General features: G+C 38.0%; 1 protein-coding gene across 1 annotated transcript; it reads right to left on the minus strand.

Annotated features, from left to right (window-relative positions):
- Positions 1 to 7187: 7187 nt before the first annotated feature.
- LOC144464147 (deoxynucleoside triphosphate triphosphohydrolase SAMHD1-like) lies at positions 7188 to 18555 on the minus strand. Its single transcript, XM_078169981.1, has 15 exons — positions 18322 to 18555; positions 16440 to 16512; positions 15797 to 15957; positions 15465 to 15580; positions 14601 to 14671; positions 12920 to 13069; positions 11904 to 12004; positions 11600 to 11708; positions 11410 to 11501; positions 11159 to 11274; positions 10309 to 10442; positions 9633 to 9713; positions 9388 to 9492; positions 9111 to 9248; positions 7188 to 8435 (listed from the first exon to the last, which is right to left on the minus strand). Exons 2-15 carry the CDS (start codon positions 16461 to 16463, stop codon positions 8391 to 8393), a joined length of 1443 nt encoding a protein of 480 aa, XP_078026107.1. The 5' UTR covers positions 16464 to 16512; positions 18322 to 18555; the 3' UTR covers positions 7188 to 8390.
- Positions 18556 to 22956: the final 4401 nt, after the last annotated feature.

Below are 22956 nucleotides of genomic sequence, written 5' to 3' on the forward strand. Positions count from 1 at the left end.
CAGTTAAAAACAGGTACAAACAGAAATGAAAAGGTTTGAGACTGTGGATTTAAAATGACCAACAGTTACCAGTGAATTCATTTTTTAAGTGCTGTGTAGTGTGTGGAGACACAAAAGCAGCCTTCCAAACTGTGGGAACTGTACCAGATAAAACCGACAGGTTAAAAAGATATGTTATGTAGCTGACTACAATTGGGGCATTTAATAGCCCAGGCTACTATTTGCTTAAATCATTGAAGTCAACAGGCCTATATTTGGGACAGGCCTTTCATTTACTTTCACACAAAACTGTTAATCAGCAAAGATTGGAAAATACAATCAAATTGTTTATTTAAATCAGTATGAATATTACTTGTATAAAATTTTGGCTTCAGATAACATATTAATCATGAATCATTCATTCGATCTAGCTCTGACAGACAGAGAGTTACGACACTCGAGGATTACAGCACCTGGCATACCGACACAGTCCTGTTAAAACAATACTCACAACTTGGATTCATTTTTATTAAAAAACCTTTTAATTCTTTTGATCTGAGGGTAATCGAGGAATGGACACATAATTAGAGGTAGCCAACATCTGAGGAACTAAGTAAAAAAAAAAAAAAAAAGAAGAAAAAAGTACTGCTTGGCAACCAGACCAGCGTCTAATTGAGACAGGCGTATATTTGTCAAAATGTGGAGCCACACTGGGCTCGTAAAAGGGACTGGGCATTGGGACTTGGCTTTTAATTGGTTTTATGGTCGCTGCTTATTAAATTCTTTGAGTATTTTTTAACGACCAATACAGTTTATTTTCTTTACAACTCTGTCAAAATCATGAGATGATCCATGGCACAGGATGTATGCATAAACACATCACCACATAGTGCAATACACACACACACACACACACACACACACACACACTCACATGCACTCTTCAACGTCCAGCTATAAATAAAAAATAAAAACAGCTATTTATACATAATACACCCCATTAGAGCTGCAAAGATTAACCAAGGTGTGGGTAACTTTTGCAATTTGCCTGACACATATTCCCCTAATATACTCAATATTACACATGTGCTTCATTTACTTTATGTCATTATGTTTCCTCACATTGCAATGCCACCTCTGCTACATCTCTGTATATGACATTCAGTGCATATGGCTGCAGCTCAGCAGGCAGAACACTGCACATTAATTACCAAAGTGCAAATAAAATAACAATATTATAATGTATTAGTTAATTTATATTTTGTTTTCATAATCTGAATCTGCAAAGTAACTAAAGCTGTCAGATAAATGTAGCAACAAGTGAAATATTGTCCTCTGAGATGTGGTGGAGTATAAATATAAAGCAGCAGAAAATGGAAATAATCAGGTGAAGTACAAGTATCTCAAAATTGTACTTAAGTACAGTACTTGACTTACTTTCCACCAACTATAGTTAATAAATGTTTAATGATAGAAGTTGTGAGATATTCTGTTTCTACTCAATACTAATGCTAATTTCTATAAACTGCTGATATTTTTAACATCACAACTTGCAAGAAATCTGTAAAGTAGGCTGGACAGAGGTACACATTTCAATTATTCAATGATTAAGCTGTGTATTTTTAATAAAAATAAGGTGCCAGAGTGCAAAAAAAAGCATCAAAACAGAGCTTGCTTATGGCAACATTTCCCTGGGGGTGTCCTCAAACCCAGGAAATTGTCTTGTCATTTACCTCATTATTTAAAACTTCGACCACCTTTAACATGAACATCTTTTATTGTAACATGATATATGAGACTCCAAATACGAAAACGCATAATAGCTCCCCTTTAATGTGTGTGCGTAATTATATATTTTTTTACTCGTTTTGTATGTTTTTGTTACTAATTTTTTGTGTTTTACTCAGCAAAGACAAAGATCGAGCATAAAAAAGCATGACTAATTCACAATTACACTTACAGTACTTAGTAAATACTCTTAGTTACCTTCTTGTGACCCGGCCTGTCAGCTTATTCACCACCTAATTCAGGGTGATTCCATTCTTTGTTTATTTTATCTTTATTAGTAATCCTGTTTACATGAAGTTTTATCTTTATTTTATCTCAGTATAATCATGTTAATCTTTATTCACCTCATTTTCAGTTCTTAACAAAACACTAACCACATCAGTAATTAAAATATATCTAAACTAGTCCATACCCACTGAGTGCACAGTTGCCCACGTACAGTTTCACATGGTGTGTGTTTGGGATACAGGTCATAGGAAATTGCAGATTAAATAGTCAACTGAACCCATTAAGAAGAGCAATGTATTCAGACAGTTTTTTTGTGAATTTGATAGTATGATTGCAGCCACAGCGATCTGTTGCATTTTAGCCATTTTTCTGTTGTTATAGCGTCACCCAGTTGCCAATTAGAGTTACATTTCTCCAGTCACCTTGAGGCGTCCTGTTCTACATATCTACCAAGTTTAGTAAAAATCCATATGGCTTTTAGGCCTAGATAAGAAATTAGCTCTCTAGGGCCCCCATTTTGTTTGATGGGGTCAATAATGGAGGGGTCCCCTCAGATTATGTGTGGTCATATGCCTACAAAGTTGCATGTTGATCAGTGAAGCCCTTGAGATGTTATACAGTTTTATGTGATGATCCACGCCCTCCGCAAACTTCCTAAGAAGAGATCGATTTTAAGTGTTTTTCAAAAAATTCAAAATGAAAATTATTGTGGGTACATACTAATAAAAAATACAGATAAAACTGATAGTAACACTCAGGTAGTTCCCTCACAGTATGTTAAATGCACTGCTGGATTGCAGTGTTGGGCTGCAGTAACAGACAGCAGGTACCAGTCCTACTCAATTTCTCCTCCATAGTGTTTACCTGCCACTGCACATAGGACCAACCAACCACGTCAGAGTCACAAGCTGCAGTGTTTACAGAGCAACATGACACCACACTTTCAATAAATGATTCTGGCATATAAAACTGGTTTATCCACCTCATCAGACAGACAGAGAGTATAGCCAGAGGAAGATAAGTAAAACCGAAACTTCAATTCAATTAGGTATATACCGTAAAACTTCATTTATTTATTTATATGTCTTTATTTAAACTCGAAGATCATTGAGGGCAAAGCCCTCATTTACAATGACGTCGAGCAAGAAAGAGGACAATCAATAAAACAAACATATGAATACAATTAAAATAGTGTAACAACAAAATCAATTAAAAACAGGTACAAACAGAAATGAAAAGGTTTGAGACTGTGGATTTAAAATGACCAACAGTTACCAATGAATTCATTTTTAATAAATTAATCAGTGCTGTGTAGTGTGTTCCAGGTTGATGGTGCAAAGAAGCCAAAAGCAGTTCTTCTAAGCTCTGTATGAACACGGGGGACGTAGAGTGTAAGCCAGTCATTAGTTCTAGTTTAATGTTAATGTAAATTAATGTAAGAAGGCAGCTTTCCAATAAGGGCCTTGGAAATAAACGAATACATGTGCAAATCTCGCCTCTCAGAGAGAGAGGACCACCCAACTTTTTTGTACAGGATACAGTGATGAATGTTATAAGCATCACCAGTAATGACCCTGAGTGCAGAATGGTAGACAGCATCAAGGGGTTTTAAAGTCGCTGTCGAAGCATGCCTGTACAAGATGTCACCATCATCTAAAACTGATAGAAAAGTTGCCTCAACAAGCATTTTTCTACAATGCAGTGGGAAGCAGGATTTATTGCTAAAGCCAATCTTTTGCCTTAGTTTGCTTCCCAAATTTATTACATGATTTTTGAAAGATAACATCACATCAATCCAAATGCCAAGGTATTTGTATTCCATGACTCTTTCAATATTGGTGCCACTTTTAGTTGTGATGATGAGGTTATCCAAATTAATATTATTGGCTCTAGTGAAAAACATAAATTTGGTTTTATCTGCGTCTAAGACTAACTTATGGATACTGAATGCAACTTCTAAATCAGCAAAACAGAGTTGAAGAGATGCAACAGCAGACTGTGCAGTATCCGCAGTGCAATACAAAATAGTATCATCAGCGTACCCAGTTATAGCAGAAACAATATCATTTATATAAAGTGTAAACAGAACAAGACCAAGGACTGAGCCTTGTGGGACTCCTTTTGCAATCTGGGAACCAACCAACTCTGGAACCAATTATATGCAACTTCATCAAAACCAATATTGTACCAATAAGTACCAATAGGTTTATTAAGCATGATCAACTGTATCAAATGCTTTAGAAAGGTCAATAAAAAGAGCTGCACAGTGTTTCTTATTATCCAAAGTTGAAATGATGTCATTTAAAACAAGAGTGACCGCAGTAATAGTGTTGTGCTTTTCTCTAAAACCAGATTGGGGAGTACTTCGAATAGAATGTGCTGAAAGGAATGATTTAAGTTGGACATTTACTAGAGATTCTAGTATTTTTGCTAGGCATGGCAATTTAGAGATAGGCCTATAATTGTTAAGTATAGCTGTGTCACCGCCTAAAGGAGACACAAAAGCAGCCTTCCAAACTGTGGGAACTGTACCAGATAAAACCGACAGGTTAAAAATATATGTTATGTAGCTGACTACAATTGGGGCATTTAATAGCCCAGGCTACTATTTGCTTAAATCATTGAAGTCAACAGGCCTATATTTGGGACAGGCCTTTCATTTACTTTCACACAAAACTGTTAATCAGCAAAGATCGGAAAATACAATCAAATTGTTTATTTAAATCAGTATGAATATTACTTGTATAAAATTTTGGCTTCAGATAACATATTAATCATGAATCATTCATTCGATCTAGCTCTGACAGACAGAGAGTTACGACACTCGAGGATTACAGCACCTGGCATACCGACACAGTCCTGTTAAAACAATACTCACAACTTGGATTCATTTTTATTAAAAAACCTTTTAATTCTTTTGATCTGAGGGTAATCGAGGAATGGACACATAATTAGAGGTAGCCAACATCTGAGGAACTAAGTAAAAAAAAAAAGAAGAAAAAAGTACTGCTTGGCAACCAGACCAGGCGTCTAATTGAGACAGGCGTATATTTGTCAAAATGTGGAGCCACACTGGGCTCGTAAAAGGGACTGGGCATTGGGACTTGGCTTTTAATTGGTTTTATGGTCGCTGCTTATTAAATTCTTTGAGTATTTTTTAACGACCAATACAGTTTATTTTCTTTACAACTCTGTCAAAATCATGAGATGATCCATGGCACAGGATGTATGCATAAACACATCACCACATAGTGCAATGCACACACACACACACACACACACACACACACTCACATGCACTCTTCAAATTTGCTCCTCATGAGGAGAGGCATCTCTGTGCAAAGTTTCATGTCTCTACGACATACGGAGCATGAGATACACCCATTCAAAGTTTGCAATTTCAATCGGTTGCTATAGCGCCCCCCTTTGGCCAATTGATGTAATATTGCTTCATTCGCATCCTCCCATGAGCCTCTACCACTGTGCCAAATTTCACATGGATTGACCAAGTCAGTGAGGAGAAAAACGTGGAACAGACAGAGTTTTCGTCATTATATAGTAAGATAAATATCAGTTTAACTTCACTTGATCTTTTTGTTGCTGCATTTTAATAAAGTCCATACTTTTCAGTTAAGATATAACGGTCTGTTTCTCTGTCCCTCATCTACAGCCACATGTAGGCTTTTATCACAGCAGACATTTTGACTTGTCATAGTAGGAAAAGCACAGGTGTTACTGATAACATGAACGATGGCTCTGTCATATTTAATGCCCCAGTAAGAGTAAGCAGGCACGCAGGAACCTGAAATCAAAGCAGCTTAATGGAATTCAGCCATTATTAATGTCATTATTTGCACCTGTGTGTTTCCTGCTATGACATGTCAAAATGTTTTCCCTGGAAAAGACTCTTTCTCCAAACCAAACCACTGCCATTCTCCTGCCATCCACCAGATGTCCTCCTCACCTGACCACCCCATGATCAACACACACCTGCATCTCATTACCTCATCAGTCACTTTGCATTCATTCCCTGCCACGTTGTCAAAGTGCCTAACACTTTTGCCCAACAGCACCCAACAATGATAATATTACTAGAGATGTCCAACCTCCTTTGTTGAGATACAAATATTTCTAGATACACTTACTAACAAAATGGGGCGTCATCATCATAGTAGGAAAGACCAAAGTCCCCAGAGGACCAAAGAGTACTACTTAGTTGGGCATATGGTGCAGCAGAGCACATTTTATTGGAACTATGGAGACTGAACTCTAAAGATTTGAGCAACAGTGACATCTTGTGGCCACTTAGTGTAGTTGTATAAAAATACCCATGTGTAGAGAACAAAAAGTGAGCTCACACAGAAGTGTGTAAATTATACATAGATGAGTGCAGGCAGTGTGTTCACAGTGGGAGAAAAGAACCAGAACTTTAATCGAAATATGTGTTACTGGACAGTTTCCTGATATTTCAGATGTGTAACTGATAATTTTTCTGAATGCTTATTCTTTGCAGCTCTAATGGGGTGTATTATGTATCAGTAGTTTTTTCTTTTTGTTTAAAAGCAGTACTTTTTTCTCTAGGGGTTCTTCAGATGTTGGCTACCTCTAATTATGTGTCCATTCGTCAGTTACCCTCAGATCAAAAGAATGAAAAGGTTTTTTGATAAAAATGAATCCAAGTTGTGAGTATTGTTTTAACAGGACTGTGTCGGTATGCCAGGTGCTGTAATCCTCAAGTGTCGTAACTCTCTCTCTGATGCACTGTCTGTCGGAGCTAGATCGAATGACTGATTCATAATTAATATGTTATCTGAAGCCAAAGTTTTATACAAGTAATATTTATACTGATTTAAATAAACAATTTGATTGTATTTTCCGATCTTTGCTGATTAACAGTTTTGTGTGAAAGAAATGAAAGGCCTGTCCCAAATATAGGCCTGCTAGTAATTGAAGTTCTACAGTATATACCTAATTGAATTTTAAACACTCCCTAACACTTAAAGCACTGGAAGATTTATTTTTTCATTAACATCCTTTAGGCTTTTTTTTTGCTTATACAGCATTTAACAATTTGTCCACAAAAGGTTTTTCTTTGACGACACATTGTTGAAACATTTAGCAGACACATAATCATCAGCAGAAAAACACCAATGTATGATGTCATCTGGGGTTGGATAAGTGAAACTGCACAATGACGGGAGAAAAAGAGTTTTATTTCAAACAGACAGGCATATCAACCCATGTCAATAGGAATACAGTTGAAAGGCTCTAATAACCTTTGGTAGGTTTCTCTTTACAGACCCATCACATATTAAGACTCTGATACATTTTCACACCATTAGCAAAACACAATGATGGTTACATCAAAGAAAGCAAAGTGAGCTTTAAGGTATGACTACAGTGAGAAATAGTGATATATAATGTCATCATAATAGTAATCCTAATTATCTTATTTCATATTGACAGATTAAACACAAAGTGCTTCCCAAGGGCCAGTTTTAAAAGATTGAAGATGTGTGTGAAGCGTCCACCTTTTAAAATAGCTTCTTTGGGATCATATTTGTTGAACAAGATTTGCACCCAACTTCCAACCTTTGGTGAAAATCTTTCAGCTCTTTGGACTTGAAACCCGAAAAAAAGATGCAAACAATATAAGAGACATTTCACAAACAAATTAAAAGATGAACAGTAAATAAGTAATGATAAATGCAGTAGGTGAGCACTGTCTTATATCTTTGTCGTAAGTGTTGTCTGTGTGAAAGCAGCTGACTCACCTAACTAAACTGCAAACCAAATCTACCCTCGGGTACTAATAAAGTTATCTTACCTTACCTTAGATACAGTAAAATGACCAAGTTGCAACCACAACACCAAAATCAACCTCTAATCAAAAATCACTCAAAGTCAAACTAATATCTGATCTGATTTCCACATTAATTCACACAATTTATAGAGTATAAATAGATAGATGTCTGTACCAAGTTCCATGTAAGTCAGACTTATGGTATAGGGGACTTTTCAAGTTAAAAACATTTTACCTTAAATTATGGTGCCCCTGAGCAAGATCTGCACCCAACTTCCAGTCATTGGTGAAAACTGAATGTGTCTTTCAGCCCTTTGGGCTTAATGATAAATGCAGCATGAGCAAAGATAAAGTAAAATGACCAAGTTGCAACCACAACACCAAAAACAACCTCTAATCAAAAATCACTCAAAGTCAAACTAATATTTGATTTGATTACCACATTAATTCACACAATTAACATCAAAACCAAACACCTTTAAATATGTCATGTCCCTAAAATTCAGATTAACTCAATTTAACATGTTGGTAGTAAATCATAATAAACCAGTGAGTATCAGGGAGTGTTTGCCTTCTCTCCATCTGCCAAAACTTATTCTCCCCCTGGGTTTTGCTGTGGTGCTTCTTGGCCTTCCACCTGCATGTAAAAAAAGACAGAGAAGTGCATTAATATTTAACATGAGCAGTGCACTGAGATATGAACTTCATCATCACTGAAGCAGGGCACTGTACTCAGGGGTTAAAGTGGGGTTTGGCCTGGTGGGGAAGCCCCCAAATCCATAGGAGCAGTGTAGTGGGGAAAAATGATTCATCTCAAAATAACTGCCAAACTGATTTGTACTGTCACCTCCAATTTAGTCCATTACTGTGAACTTTACCACATTGCTGCAAACTACACAGTTACATAGCCTGCGTTTGTTCTAACTATCCAGTATTCTCACACAGATGCTGAATAACTCAAAACTGATTATCATTCATTTGTTGTCAAAGACATTTCACATCATTAGTTAACCTCATACATCTATTGACCAAACTATTTTAGTCAATTAGTCAATGTGGAAAAAGGTCATTAGCAGCAGCCCTACACGGCACTCACTCCAGATCCAAGATCAGAGAGCAACTGAACTGCATTCAGATCTTGGAGCTCTGACAAGATGTAACATAAATAATTGCACCTTCCCTGCTCATGTGCCCATCCTAATACACCTAATGTAGTACAGACTACAGTATTCACTGCCATTTAGTAGAACCTCAAGCCTGAGGGCCCCACACAGTACTTTTCTATATTTAACAGCCTACATCTGAATATTACCTGCGGTATTGGCAACCCTCTATCTTCGCACCAGTTCCTGAAGCGCTCACGGACACCCTCCAGTGGCTCTCCATCAGTCTTCTTACAGTAAACCCTGATCAGCGTCTCAGAAAAGCATGTTGGGAGGAGGCTGGACACCTGACAAGAATGACAACAGCATAAACTTGAGGAAAATGCCATACTGTAACAGAGGCTGTGTTATAAAGAAATACACACAAGGAATGAATAGCTCATGGAAAGACAGAGATGATTTTGTTGTCATTGCATTAGTTCTGACCCGCTCTCTGGGGATATGGAATGCTCTGGTAGGATCTCGCTTGCTGTAGAAATACACCTTTCTAATTGGGTCCTCGTTGTTGCTCCCATAGTCCATAGTACTGACCTAAAAGAGAAGGGTTAGACAGAGCCCTATTTTAACATTCACAAGTAAATTATGACAAGCATCTCACAAAATAAATCTCAATCCACAAAAGCCAAGATTGAAAGAAAAGTGAAGTAAAAGTGATAAGACGAAAAACTCACTAAAACTACAAAGTCCTCTGGGTTTAGCCCGTCCCCTTGAAGGGCTCCAGTCAATTCCTCTTTCCAGTTGGCCTCAAGGATCTTGACAACACACAGTAAGGGTATGTCCACATTAGAAATTAAAAAAAAACAACCATATCTTTGTTTCTCATTTTTGGCCGTCTGTCCACACTGAAACATGATCAGTTATTCAAAGGTTCAAAACGTTATTCAGAGTATATAAATCTTAATATGAATATTTTACTGTGTATGGGGAAAATGGGGGAAATCTACAGCACAGACACGCTAGAGTTAACTTGTAAGTCGTATCAACACGTTCACATCCCAACTTTTCAAATACTGGCACTTTGTAAGTGGATATACGTGTGCAGTCTGACTGGCACTCCCTGGTTTAAAAGCTAGGGTACAGAAGCATTTCGACCTCTATCAAGTTGAGGGATTGGTAATTGTAATAGTAATTGTGACTGATAGGAATGTGTTGCGCTCCACATGACATCCAGGTACAATACCCAGAGAGACATCTGCGCTCATCAACCACAAAAGGAGCACAACATCCAGCTCTGTTATAACAAAACCTGCTCTTATGATTGTCGGTGTACTTATAGCTGCAGTGAAATAGATAACATGTCAAACTGATGTGTTTTGCTGTACAGGCACAAAAACACACGGTGCACACCTCGACTTGGCTTGGTTTACAGTTTGTTTCAGCCAGTAACTTGTAGTGGTTTCGAGTGATGATCCTCTGTAGAATCTCCCTCGCCTCAGCCAAGCCCTGATCGGAGGAGTTGAGTATTTGGTTAAAGACATCATCTACAGGGCAAACAACAGAGCAGAAGACAGATCAGTTAGAACAAACCAAAGACAAGGTCACAAAATCATTTGTAGTGTTTCACAAATAAACAACTGACGCTGTAAACTAAGAGGTTTAACTCACCAATATATCTGATAAAATTACTTCTGCTTAATGAAAAAACATGAATAAACCTGAGCAAGTTTGTTCTGCTCTCAATTATTTGCTAAACCCAACTGTCTGATCATAGCTTAGCAACATTAGCTCGGCATGGTGAGTTTTTGAGCCCATAAAGACGATCTTTGTCTCACTCGAGGGTCAGACGTAAGATTCGTCCATGTCTTTGTGTTAGTTTATAAATAGTGGTGACCTTGCTTGCTAAGCTGTTATTGTTGTAACTAAACTGCTAAAGTGCACAAATAAAGTGGGTCGGCTGTAAGACATGATGTCAGCTGATGACATGATGTGTGCAGGTAAGTTGCCTAACTGAGCCATTTACCACCAAAATTCTTAGAATAATTCAGACAATTGTCAGTTTTTTATATCACGGTTTATGTTAGTAAATAAAAACAATCAAACACAAGAAGTAATACTGACAGGAGTCTGACAGAATATGTTTGGACAATTCAGAAGACATGTAGTCTTGGCACAGATGGTGGTTTGTGTATCCTGCCCACTCCTCCCTCTGCATTAATGTTAAAACAGAAGCTTACAGCACACAGTGGTATCTACAGACCTGTCAGCTTGGTGTAGGCCTCCATGTTATCTTTGGCTGTGGAGAGAGTGAACATCTCCCTTCGTGAGCCTTCAATCTGGATGTGCTCGTCTGCTTTTACAAAGGCCTCTGCAATCCTGGATAATCATATACAATATGTGATCACCAATGTCTATTATACAAGAGAGTCAATTTTATGAAATAAGCTACATCATACAGCAGACAAAGCAACATGTTGTTTCAGTACAAACCTGAGAAGGGTCAGTACTTACATGAACTCCATGATGTTGTTCACACTGTGCTGGTAGGCTCTTCTGTGGAGACTGTACCTTGTGTGGAACATGTCATACAGATTGTTCACCTCCTATTAAAAGAATTACATGTATTTTAGTAACATCTAATCATCTGAACAGATTGTTGCTTTAAAATCCGATCAAAAAGGAGATGTAGCAAAGTCAGCACCTTGTCCCTAGAGCAGATGTGCTTCTGCCCGTCCACCTCACACACCCTGGCAAACTTAAAGTAGCGGAGATGGTCAAAGTTGTTCCGGATGCCCAGGTGGTGGCAGTCCCTGAGAGGAGACAGTAAAGAAATGTGTGAAGAAAATAGGCTTTTTATGTTAAACTAACCAAAGCACCCTGGAGATTGCTCCATGTTGTTACAATCAGGAGAATGTTGTAATTGTTCTGGGGAAATAACACATAATAATTTATCACTCTGCATCACAAAGTGAATTTCTCTTCAGCAGCTGAACAACAAGCCTCACCTGGCAAAGTAGTCAAACTTGTCCACATCAATGCCATTTGGTTTGTTGGCCACAATTTCATAGAGGAAGGACTTTTCCTGTGGACGGCCTTCATATGGCCACTGCAGAGATGACAGCACATTATTGACATTAGACACTGGCTGCTGTAGTAATAATGATACTGAATGATTTCAAACAGTTTACACAGGCAGGACTGATGTTCTGCACCTTTTAGTCAGTTCAGATAACTCTGTATGACCCTTTAGGAGTGACTCCTGAGGCAGGCACAGTAAAAAGAAACATACAGCGAGACATTTAAGGAGAAATACATGACAGACAACCAGTGACCACGTGGTAAAGAAATACAGTCCACAGCACAACATTAGTACCAAACATACCAGGATGTTCTACTATATCCTGTCTGATTTTGCAGTATGCAAGCCAGCATGCTTTTCTGGCTACTCTGACCCACAATCCTCTGCGCACGTCACATCGACTGAGCCACAAACACATGACAGCTTCACACCTCGTTAACATCTGTTTGACAGCTGACTGACGGCTGTCAGAAGGTGCAATGACAGATGACAGCGCTTTTAACCAGTGGAACAGGAATAATAGGAAAATTAATTGTTGAAGAAAACAAAATAATCATCAATATTAGAAACAACAATTGGACATAACGACGGAAATAACAGTTAAAGAGAACTGCAGATTTAATCTCACTGTTGCAAATATAATATGTTAGAATCTACAATCTGTGCAGTCATAACTTTTGAGTTCAACTAGACATATTTCAAAGTAACAACAGCAGAGCTCTACGGGTTGATCTCCATCTCTGGCGAACTTGGTGAGTGGCGTTTGTTGTATCTCCAAGGTAACGGATATAAAAGCAAGACGGTCAAAGTTCAGGGCGTAATGTTATGAGAAAGTAGTATGTCCCGGCTGTGTTCATACTGCATGCAACAGTACGTACTTTTTAGGAGCAGCTGCAGCACCTACTAGAAGTAAAAATATTAAGTATGCAATTTGGAACAAACCTTATCAACTTTCTCTGGGTCCGGTCCTGCAATCATCTCTTTGATGAAGGTCTGGTCCTCAGGCAGCACCAGGCCGTACTTCTTCATCTCCTCCTGTAGGCCATTACGTTCCACTAGATGGTCAAACATCTGTAGAGAGGCATCCTCATGCTGCAAGATACATAGATTCATCAATATATGAGAATTAATAGCAAAAATATAGATAGATAGATAGATAGATAGGTAGATAGATAGATAGATTGATGCTCAATAATGGGTGTTGGTGTGTAAAACCAACAACAGAGACTCTCAATTTCATGTATTACAAATGTTTTGTGTGGGTTCATTATACCAAGGTTTGACGTTTACATTATACTGCTGACATTTATTACAGCACAAATAATTAATGTCAGGAGAATCAACATTTTCACTGTTGTTGTTGTTCCATTGTTAAATATGTCATGTTGATGTCACTTAATTTCAGGATGCACCTATTAATAGCCTTGCTGACTGCCACTGGCCTATTAGCAAATAAGATGACATCCACCGATGGCAGTGGCCGATGTTTTCCTGTTGTACCACATCAGTAGTGACAATAGTAAACATGTTTGGGATGAACAGAGATCTTCCTCGGGACAATGTCGGGATGAAAGGACAAAGTAAAGTAACCATCGACACGTCAGGGGACACATCATATTGTTTCCTTGATAATGCCACATTGTGAACAACTAATCTGTGTTTGACATCAGCAGGAGGAGAATTAGTTAACGTATTAATCACATTATGATGTGTTGAAACTCTTGTCAGTAAAATGAGTTTTGGGCAAAGGTTGTTCTCATGAGGTGTTCAAATGTGATCTTGTAAAATGTAGTGTTTGGTGAGAAACTTTAATAAATGCAGTTGTTTGAAGAAGAAATTTGTTGATGTATCCAATATGAAACAGATATTAGAGAGGGAATTTATGAAATATAGCCTAGTAAAAATGCTTTTGAAGCAGTTATTTAAAAAAATGTTTTCCACATGACAGAATGTTATTTTAAATGTTCATTCATACATTTGTATGAATACATTTGTGCTCATTCAAAGATAGCATAATGAAGGACTGAACTGTTTGGTTATTTTTTCATAATTAATATTATTATTAAATTGATATTTTAAACATGAGTATGAGCCCAGAATTACACAGCTGATGGATTCCTTATTTAATTGCACACATTATATATTACATAATAGGTCCAAACTTGGGTAAAGGAACATCTGTTCATAGAGGTTTAAGTATCACTTTCTTCCTGAGTCTGTGTTCTGTGCTTGGGTTCACCTTGTTGATTGTAACAGATGGAGTATTGAAACAGGAAAGACTTGTAACTTCTCAAGCCTGCCTTTTTGATTCTTTTGATGTGAGGACCCTTACAGACTAAAAGAATATGAATAACTTACAGAGTAATAGAGGAATGGACACATGATTTGAGGTCGCCAACAACCTGGTTTTATACATCTGAAGAACTTCTATAATAAAACATGAACTGCTTGAAAACCAGACCAGGCGTCTGATTAAGACAGGTGTTTATTAAGCAAAATGTGTAGCCACACCAGGCTAGTGAAAGGGACTGGGTGTTTAATTGAGACAAGGCTTTTAATTGAAGTTTTACAGTATTTCATATCATGTCATATGTCAGGGACAACAGAAATAACAGTTTCTCACCCTCCACTTATGTCCTGGACGTGGCTTGGGGATGAACATCTGATCATACAGATGGGAAAAGGGTCCATGTCCTAGATATGGGAGATACCATAAAATAAGTCAAACTGTGAAGTGAAACATTTGTGAGTGTATCTTATCAGGCCTGTTTTATTTTAGGCTAGTATTAGAGACAGGCCTTTACTGATATTGATGATATTATAAAAATATGTTTTGTAATCTGCTGCAAATGACTGTTATTATTGTTTGCATTATTTAAAGCAACAACATACCAGTAGTCATGCCATACACACAGTTCCACTGTGTGTCTATAAAACATTAGTTTCCATCCAAATTCAGCACTAATATCAATTTTAGAATTTCCAGAAAAATTTGAGCACATCTGTTTATGATGATTTAAAGTGACTATGATTGATAACATCTCAGATCTTAACTGCGGACTAAAAAACATGACTATTGACTGTCTATCTCACTGATAATGAATGAGGGAGCCACCTTTTAGGTGTAGCTACAAATGTGCGCCAACACTATAACTGCCTTCCAGGAGAGACTGTCTGAAAATGCTGTTGTACATTTAAACAATTGTGTACTTGCTGCAAATATTTCACAATAAGTGCTCTCCCACTTGGTCAAAGGGCACAATCTTTCACCTCTCCTGTTAGACAGTTAATCTGATTGACCTGCAGGAACTGTTGAGTTTAGCTCAACACTGAAATGAAAACAATATTTTTGTTAAGAAAAGAAACAAACTGGCTTTTATGTGACATTTTGTGGATAGTTACACTTTCATTTCCGCTCTTATTCACACCCAGCAAATACTATTTAAAACCTGTTACATGTAATAGTGAAAAAGCGTGTGTCACTCACCCAGGTCATGGCAAAGACCAGCAATCTGCACACAAAGGATGTCTCTTTCAGTGATGAGGAGTTCTGGCTGCCTTGCAAGCAGAGCTTTTGCAAGTTCTCCTGCTAGGTGCCCCACCCTTTATCCCCACATACAGAACACATCAACAAAAAACGGGTTACACAATTACCATACGAGTATCCTGCTGCAAAACTGGAAACATCAACTTTTACTATACCTATACTAATGTGTTTGCTTTGGTTGTATCGGTTATATTAGTTGCTTTTCTTCCTGGTTTGGATTGTGATTTGCTCGGGACACAAAACTGTATCTATCTGATAATATGCGGACCTACCCAATAGAGTGTTCAAAGCGGTTGTGGGATGCTCCAGGGTAAACAAAGTAAGCCCCTCCAAGCTGCTTGATGTTTCGTAGTCTCTGGAACTGAGGTGTGTCAATGATTTTGACGAGTAGTGGGTGTAACGTCATATGCCCGTGGATGGGATCATTAAACACCTGGCACAGCACATAGAACAGAAACCAAGTCCTGTTATGTTTACAAGAGTACCAGTAAAACCAGAAGCAAACATGAAGCCAAAGCTACAGAGGAATGGCTGAGCAACACCCTGACAGGATCACTGAGCATGTGATAGAACAAAATACAACAAAAAAGGGACACACCTAGTTTATCTATGACCCAGGAGATACCAGTAAAGGTACAATTAGTGAACTAGTTTGCCTTTATTGAGGGTACCTGCTGTGCAACAGCAAGGCAACTATATATGATCCGTTGTGTTTATTCTTCTTGTTCAACAGAGATTTACCAAGCGGTCTTTATGAAAATCACAAAAAACAACATAATTTTTTCCATTCAAATGAATGGCAGATCATTGAAAAAAAAAACACATGAGAAGAGTTAAAATCACACCTCTTTGAGACCACACCAAACTGCTATACTTTGACATAGAAAATGTTTTAATTTAAACACGATGTGTTACCTTGTACTGTCCTTGCTCTTCCATCTTCCAGAGCTTCCTGATACTGTGCTGGATTTTCTGGAGAAAGTAATTTCTATGGAAAAAAGAATGTACATAAGAGCACAGTAGGGAATGAGTTCAAGAAAGAAAAGTGAGGCGTGAAAGAAAAACAAATCCAGTGAGATGAGTGTTCTTGCACTGAATTACTGCAACCACCTCAGAGAAATTTTAAATGCAACAATTAAAATATTTTTATATACTGTATGCTTTGGCTTAATGAGGCCATGCTACTTATTTAAATTTTTAAAATTGTGTAGAAATACTTGCCGTTTTTTCTCCTTTTTAAGCTTTTAGTTTAGGTTTTTTTGTTTGCTATATGTAAACTGTAAAGACTGTTTCCATATTGTGATACAATGTGAATTTACTTTGTATCAGTATAGGATACAGTGCACATTTGTCTGTCCTATCCAGCTGGACTAAACTCACTTCCCAGAGTCTTACCTCAGATTAAAGTTACAGTTTTTCTTCACTGTATACACACATAGAGTAAAACTATGGACACAATTCTGAAAACTTGAAGCTCATGTATCAACACCAAGACTCCAGACTGCTGAACTTTGAGCACAATTCCATTGTTTTAACTCAAGTAGAGATTTTTAAATCACATTTTTGCATAATTTAGCACACTTTGTTCACCTGAAAAAATCTGGCCAGTAAAACAACAGGCCCTTATTTCAAGCTGGTCTGACTCACATCTCACCTGCTCAAACACAATTAGCAAAACACACCAATCCTGTGTCAGAGCATTACAAAGGCCTCAGGTGACTTCTGCTGTGTCAGAGAAAAATGGAGCAGCACAACAGAGAGGAAGGCCGACCAAAAAACATTTGTTTTACAGTCAGATGAAAATGTTATCGTATTACAGTAACAAATAAATATCTGTTTAGTATTTGAGCATTTATTTCATCATCACATCCCCAGAAAGACATTCAGTATGACTCTGGGTTGTGAGTTTAGTCCAGTTGGAGCTCATTTGATTGACAAATGTCCGCTCATTTGTCTGTCAAATGAGCTATGACCTAGATTGTATCAATGCAATGTTTATCTGATACATCCACAGTATGATACTACAATATGGCACCAGTCTTTACAGAAAATATATACACCAAAAAACATTTGTTTTACAGTCAGATGAAAATCTTATCGTATTACAGTAACAAATAAATATCTATTTTGTGACCTTTTTGTATTTGAGCACTTATTTCATCATCACATCCCCAGAAAGACATTCTTATCATTTCTTACTGTAGTGTTTCTCATTGTACTTACTCTATCACTTCAATTACTGTGAGTCTGGCCAAAACAGGTAACATCTGAGAATTCTTACAACTCTAACAATATACCAGCTATAGGTTTACAGTATGACTCTGGGTTGTGAGTTTAGTCCAGGTGGAGATAATTTGGAGTTATGACCTAGATTGTATTAATGCAATGTTTATCTGATATATCCACAGTATTAAAAGTGTGTTTTGCCAACTGAGTTGAGGTGAGACATAATTAGGTTGTGGTGTTTTGAAGGTCAGTGTATTCCATGTGAAAAAAAAGTGTGTGAAATGATACAATTTGTGCTTTGAGTTTTACAGAAATATAATTTAAATTTCTATTTGTGTGAAAACAATTGAACTGTGCAGTCTGGAGTCTTGGTGTTCAAACATGAGCTTTCAGAATTGTGTGCATAGTTTCATTTTATATTTTACATATCACATTGTATTTATGACAAATGACCTTGATATTTGCTACCACACTGCACAACATCGAAGCATTTCTGTATGTAAAAACAGTTCTCAACAGCAGTGAGATGAACACTAGTCATCAACTTATTTTACCAAACCAGAAAACCTACCTTTAAATTTATCCACCTATGTCCTCGTTCTTCGACTTGTAGGTACTCACAAGTCTCATCCACTTCCCATCAATCACAGTTCAATTCTTTGTAGCGTCTAGAGGTCGTAGCTGCGTTTGTCTTTTCTGATGTTGATATGACGAGCGCTGGCTATATCAGGATATCACGCGAATAATGTTATACCACGTTGTATATCAAGCTGATCAAGACAGACTTCAACAACGACAGGGTTTAAACAACACCGGCCTTTTATGTCTTTGCCACACCTATCAGTTTGGACACTGCCATCATAATAAAATTCTTTTGTGATTCATTAGACAACAGAAACATTTCAGAGCACTGACTAATAAAACTGAAACAATACCTGCCCATAAACGCAGCAGAGGTAGTCCTACATTGAAATGTGTGGACACTGATTGTGCTAATGATTAAAGGTACCTCTGGAAGAAGACAGTTGATTGTTGAGTCTCATTCCCGGGTCGTCAAACACCAATGCTGTGGGTTGGTCGTCTGGTTGAACCATCACCCCAAAGCGTCGGTATTTGATGACCTGGCAATGAGACTCAACAATCACCTGTCTTTCTCCAGAGTTACATACAGCACCTTTAAATCTCACAAATATGCACAGCTGCTTTTCATCAGAATGACATGAAATTCACAAGAATGTTGTGCAGTTACGAGGGTTTGGTGAATCGGACTTGGAGCACTCAAAGGACCAAACTCCACAGAAGAAAAAGAGACTCAGGATAAGTATAGGAAAATGCTCTTGCATAAGGCCCAGTGAGCCCAAGCATAAAGCCACAGCTACACAGGGATGGCTTTAAAAACACGCTGATGAAATCATTAAGCACCTGGCAGAACAAGAATTAGACACACCTATTTATGACCCAAAATAGTACCAGGAAAAAACAGTTCCAGTTTTGTCTTTATTGTATTTGGTTATCTTCTTGCTGATGAAGCTTACTAGAATTTTTGAGAGAGTGCACAGGAGAGAAAAGGTTAGCATGAAAACGAAAACTTTAAGGAATCCAGAACTTTGTTTGGACCTTACTGCATTGTGGGTACATACTGTTATATCCCCGGTCTAGGGGAACCCAGACATAACATGATGTGTGACTCCCTACTCTTCCCACTCCCAAGAAAGGCCAAGGTTTAAAAACCTGACTCCAAATGGGCCACACAATTCCCTATATCTTGCAGACTCTTCCTGAATTCCCTCTCTTGCTGTTCACACATAACACACTGCCGATCACATTTCTAAACTCCAAAGGCTGTTGTGCAATTAGCAATCAGCAATTTGTCATGAAAGGGTCACAGATGGGCTCCTGGTTTGTTTGGAGAACAATGGATGGTGGCAACACTGAAGAGAGAGGTGAGCAGCAAGGCAGAGGAGTGAGAGTAAGAGGAGGTGGAGGAGGAGGAGGAAGAGAAAGAAGAACCATAATCTCTGATGAGATTATGGCCACTATCATTGATCATGTGGTCAACCATGGTTTGCCCATGAAGGAGGCTGGCCAGAGAGTCCAACCCAACTTGAGTCGCTTCTCGGTTGCCTCAATAATTCGGACGTTCAGAAATGCCAGCTGTTTGGCCAGGGAGGACATTGCCTGAGACGTACATGAGGTCCTGTGGCCAGCCAGGGACCGTAGGCAGGATGCAGCCTAGTTATTTTATGTTATCTCTTTCTGTTATTTGTTATCTGTTATCTCTTTCATTTCAGCCGGTTTTCATCCACAGTTTGCTTTGATTTACAGTAGACTGAACATTTTGAGTACAAATAAAATATTATTTGTTGCACAAGTATTGTGTTGTCTTCTATTTTAGTTTTTCTCGATTGCTTAGACACATTTCTCGAAACTAAGCTCCATTCCTCAAAACCCTAAACACAAATCCAAAACTGCACACTCAACTCCCCAAACGTCAAACTTCCAGGTCAAAACCAAACGTTGCCGTCACACAATAGTCCAGAAAAACACACACAACAAAACATAGTCTTAGACACTGCGGAGATCAATTCATAACACTGCCACAAAAATCAAAAATAAATAATGTTGCTTCTGGTTCTCCCCCACAAAATCTCTTTAAATGATAAACACAATAGACAAATGTTTTTACTTTTTTTATTCATAAGGGAGGAAAAAAAAATAAGAAAAACATATTTACACAAAAATATAAATACAGAAAATGGCATTATAAAATGGCAAATACAGAAAATATTTCACTCAGCATCGTGTCTCTGGTCTGGGTCCGGCCAGAGAACCTCATCCACATCACATGCAAAAACAGAAGTGGGATGGGATACTGTAACTGTAAACAATTCTTTTACTGTAACAAAATGGGAGCCTACAGTAATTCCACATTACATACTGTAACTGAGATGCATACAGAATGATAGAGCAAACAGCTACAATACTTTAAATTTATACATGCTGTACAGTACTGTAAGAGCTCAGGGTACAGCAATCTAAAGTAGAGTACAGTAGAGAGCAGTATGTACATAAAATACTTACCTGTTTTCCTGCCTGAAGGTCCGTATGATGGAGGCAACAGTGAAGCGGCTAAGGTTTGGCTGCACTTGTTGCCCAGCCTCCCTCATTGTCAGGCCATGCACAAGGACATGGTCGACAAGAGTGGCACGAATTTCATCACTCACTACTTGTCTCCTCGGCCTCGGCCTCCCTCTTCCTCTTCCTCCTCCTCTTCTTTGACCTCTTCCTCTTTCTTGCTGTCCAGGATCCATTGTTCTAAAAAATGAACTGACCCAGGGCCTTTTTAGATGTTCTGATTGGTGTGTGAACAATTTTGTCTCCTAGTGTTTTCAATCAGGTAATTGTGTGCTAATTGGGTTCAGCCTTTGCTGACTGAGTGAACAATATCAAATGCTTGTGCTTTTTGAATGAACACAAGGTGCAAGCAATGATAATTAAGGGGATTTGTGTGTACAGTTTTGCTCTAAAAGTTAAACTACAGTTTTCTCAATTGTTTACACACAATTTTGAAAACAGGGCTCCTTTTTTTTTAAAGATATTCACACAATTATCCAAACACCACACTCAATTTGCATAACTCCTAGATTGTTTGCAAAATGACACACTTCAGTCAAAACATATACACATATTTATAAAAATGCTGTTTTGTTTTCATCTTACTAACACAGTCTTCAAATGATCAGACACTATTGCAGTCAGTTACACACTACAGTGATCAGTGCAAAATACATTTGTAAAAACCCCTATTTTAGGAAATAGCTGGTCTAGTGCTAGACTTTTTTTTGCCAGACATTTTTATGTAAGGGATAATTTAGATGACAAAAAGATATTGTCAAACCCACAACATTCTTCATGATTACTCTGAGGTATACAGAGAAAGTACACAAATACAACAAACAAACACAACACTGATTGCAGACTGCTGCAGACTGAAAATATTTATTTCGTACCATACTCAGTTACAGTAACAGATCAACAATGAAAAGCAGAACAAAATAGTAGTTTTTCTTACTACTGTAAAGTGTAGACAAATAAAAATTCCTCTATTGGGTTCAGGAATGGGGAGTATGGTGGAAGGTATAAGACTGCAAATTCAGGGTGCTCATGGAACCAATTGTGGACCAGAGCAGATTGATGGAAAGATACATTGTCCCAAACGACAATGTACTGCATGTGGTCCACTTGGTTTACAGTAAGCACCTGTGTGCTTCCACACCAGGGGCCTGTATCACGAAGCGAGATCAACCTTTCTTGGGTTACCCAGACCTATCCTGGGTTGACTAACCCTAACAATGGCAATCAGGATAATTGGTTTCACGACGCTGGATATCAACTCGGTAACTCAACCCAGGATTGTTTTATCAAGAGCCGTGAACGCGCACGCAGCAGACCAATCACAATCATGAGAGAAGCGCAGCGTCACCGAGCGTCACTGAGCGTCCTCACAGAGCGCTGTATGTGAGGGGAAAAAGGTATTTCTCGTGAGGATCAGAGATTAATTCTACTAAAATATGAGGAGGAGAAAAGCAACATTAGAGAAAAGGCCAACACCATGGCAGCTGCAGGAGGAGGAAACATGCGTGGCAACGCATAACGGGATGAATAATGTTTAGCTTTAGTTTAGATTAGTTTATTTGCACATAATGTTAAAAACAGACAGTATAACGTTTACAAGATTAAAAAAAGAAAAGTGCCAGAGAGGTTAGAAGCCACTAAAAGCTTATCAAAGAAATTCCCCTGTCAAAACATCAATGAAATCACATAATAGAGAAGAAAAAGAAACGGGTGAGGAAAGAAGAAATAGAGGAGGAGAGAGGGAAAAATCAAGACAAAACAAGGTAGCAAATAAAATGATGTGCAGGTTAAATGACTCATCACTGGTTCAAGTAGCTACAGTACCTGTACCTGTACATCTGACACTGATCACACCCTTGAATCCCATGAAATCAGTGCTGCGCAGATGAATTGCGTGTATTACAATTATCGTCTAACATCATTGCGTCTGATAAATTGGTCTTCTTTGTCATAACGTTATATATGCTACAATAAAGCTTAAAGCTGACGCCACAATTAAATCATATCAACACCAAATTGATAGTCTGAATAAAATCATCCTGATATTGAGCTGTGTTAGAAATTAACAGCT

This window comes from Epinephelus lanceolatus, chromosome 8 (genome assembly GCF_041903045.1).
Source record: "Epinephelus lanceolatus isolate andai-2023 chromosome 8, ASM4190304v1, whole genome shotgun sequence".
Taxonomy (NCBI): Eukaryota; Metazoa; Chordata; class Actinopteri; order Perciformes; family Serranidae; genus Epinephelus; species Epinephelus lanceolatus.